Source organism: Trachymyrmex cornetzi, unplaced genomic scaffold, assembly GCF_001594075.2.
Source record: "Trachymyrmex cornetzi isolate Tcor2-1 unplaced genomic scaffold, Tcor1.1 scaffold45, whole genome shotgun sequence".
Lineage (NCBI taxonomy): Eukaryota > Metazoa > Arthropoda > Insecta > Hymenoptera > Formicidae > Trachymyrmex > Trachymyrmex cornetzi.
The window spans coordinates 125324-127470 of record NW_017299289.1 but is presented as its reverse complement, the minus strand read 5'-3'; the positions used below and the strand labels follow the sequence as shown (position 1 = coordinate 127470).

The following is a 2147-nucleotide window of genomic DNA, read 5'->3' as shown; positions in this document are numbered from 1 at the left end:
ATAAATTAAAATAACTTGAAATGTGTTTATGATTTTGATAATTGTATCAAATTAATATTATTGCAATAATTGATAATATTAAAATTGTTTTATATTGGCTTGTTAAATTCAGAACATATTAACGAAAAATGAGAAATTTAGTAAATAAGTATACAAATTTTGTGTATAAAAATATGCTGTATGCACACACATATATATAGTGTGTTATCTTTTTTTTTAAATATTTTTTTCTGTTATACATTCTTATAAATATTCTCAAAAATATGTTCTACTAATGATATTTTCTATAAACATCACTTGAATATTGCCTGCTGTCATAATTCTTTCAATCTGAATATTTCTGTAATCCTTTTTTTTTTTAGAATCCTAGCGTATTATTATAGAATTGTAAATATGGATCAATCTGCTGATTAAAAAGATTCGGAACCAGCGCTTGATTATCCGCTTTGAGTCTCATGATGCGGATGTTAATCTGACGATTATCAATTCGTCTCAGGAAGAACTTGTGGAATCTTGATGACATTATCCAGATATTACCGTTGTCATATTTTGCCCATAAAATGTCAGCAGTAAATTGTAATTTTTCTGGACTATAAGCGAGTATTCTGAAAAAAGAAATATGTAAAAGATAGAAAAAATTACTCTATTATAATTATAATAAACATTATAATAAATTATAATAATTATAATTATAATAAACATTATATAAACTTATAATTATAATTCTGATATATAATGATATATTATACTATTATTACTAATTCTCTATAATGATAATATAATTTATTATCTCCTAATTAACTTCAATGTTTGACAAATCTGTCAATCAAGAATATTAACCCTTACCGTACCATCTACAATTTGGTGCCTCATCCATACCATCAAGGGTCACTTCAAATCTCTTCATTTTTTTACCTCTTCGAAATAATTAAAAAAATCTCTAAAAATTCACCAACATACTTTCAACTTTCTAGAATAAATATTAACTCTTTATTTTGGAAAATAATAAAATGTAGTATAATTTATAATTACCAAAAGACTCAAAGAAACTTGCACGAGCAGGAATCGCTCGGCTACTAGTTATCCATATTAGTACGGGTAAGGATTAAAAACTATCAATGATCAATTACAATAAATACAAAGAATGTCTGATAACAATAACAATAAGTATATTTGTTACAAACTAAGATATTATCGAAAAACAAATACAAAGCATGAGAATAAAAAATTAATTTAAAAAATCTTTCTCTTTTTTAATAAAAATAATAAAAAGGAAAAGGGAGTTTCTGCGATTAAAAGTGGCTAATACTATAGCAAATTCATTTTCCTTATGGAAATTCCTAATAAGTCAACATTATTCTATAATAAATTTATATAGGAAGCGATATGTACAGGGTATTCACTCAGCTTACAAGTCGCAACCCATTTACTTAAAGCGGAACCGGTTTGCGTGCATAGTATGCAACTGCTTCGGGATTCTTATGTAGACCTTGTTATTTTTTCGATTATAAATTTGTTATATAACATTGTTTTTATGCTAATACATCAATGTATAAACCAGAATATAAGAAAAATATTTTTGATAACCATTAATCTTCTAAGTTCAATTATGTTAGAGTAACATAACATTGCATAATATTATTTAACAAATTCACATTAAAATAACATGATACTTATAAAAATATTTCGTACAAAATTTCGTACCTCTGTTGATTCGTTTGCGGTTGCCACGACGCGATCGCGGTCTCGGTAAAAGGGGAGAATATGATCGTATCATCTCGAGGATCCACGGCCAGTGCCAGACCTTGACTCGACTTTCTACCGACCAAGGTCACAGGTAACTGTTCACCGAAAGGTAGCGGACCTGCTTGAAGAGCCGAAGTGGGCACGCTGAAGATACGATCAGTTGCCAGAGGTTGATAGTAGACGATCCCGAGTTTTGGTGAAAATGTTAGTCCCACTACGCCGTCTAAGAACTCGAAACTGTCATTTCCGATCTAGGGAAATGCCCAGTTAATGTTGAACAAGATATGTTTAATATTGGAGAAATTCTATAATAAAATATATTACATGTGCATATGATGGTTTTTCCGTGTGTATATTACTCACAAGGGACCATCTCGGTTTGTACAACAAGTTATTGAAAA

At 28.8% G+C, this 2147-nt stretch overlaps 1 protein-coding gene across 1 annotated transcript in view; it reads right to left on the bottom strand.

Moving 5' to 3' along the window:
- Positions 1–234: 234 nt before the first annotated feature.
- Positions 235–2147, bottom strand: part of LOC108764750 (uncharacterized) — a 14984-nt gene continuing 13071 nt past the window's right edge. The window contains exons 7-8 of the mRNA XM_018513119.1: positions 1705–1997; positions 235–605 (exon numbers count right to left, since the gene is read on the bottom strand). Coding sequence (XP_018368621.1) covers positions 359–605; positions 1705–1997 — 540 coding nt within the window. The 3' untranslated portion in view covers positions 235–358. The remainder of the gene's footprint in view (positions 606–1704; positions 1998–2147) is intronic.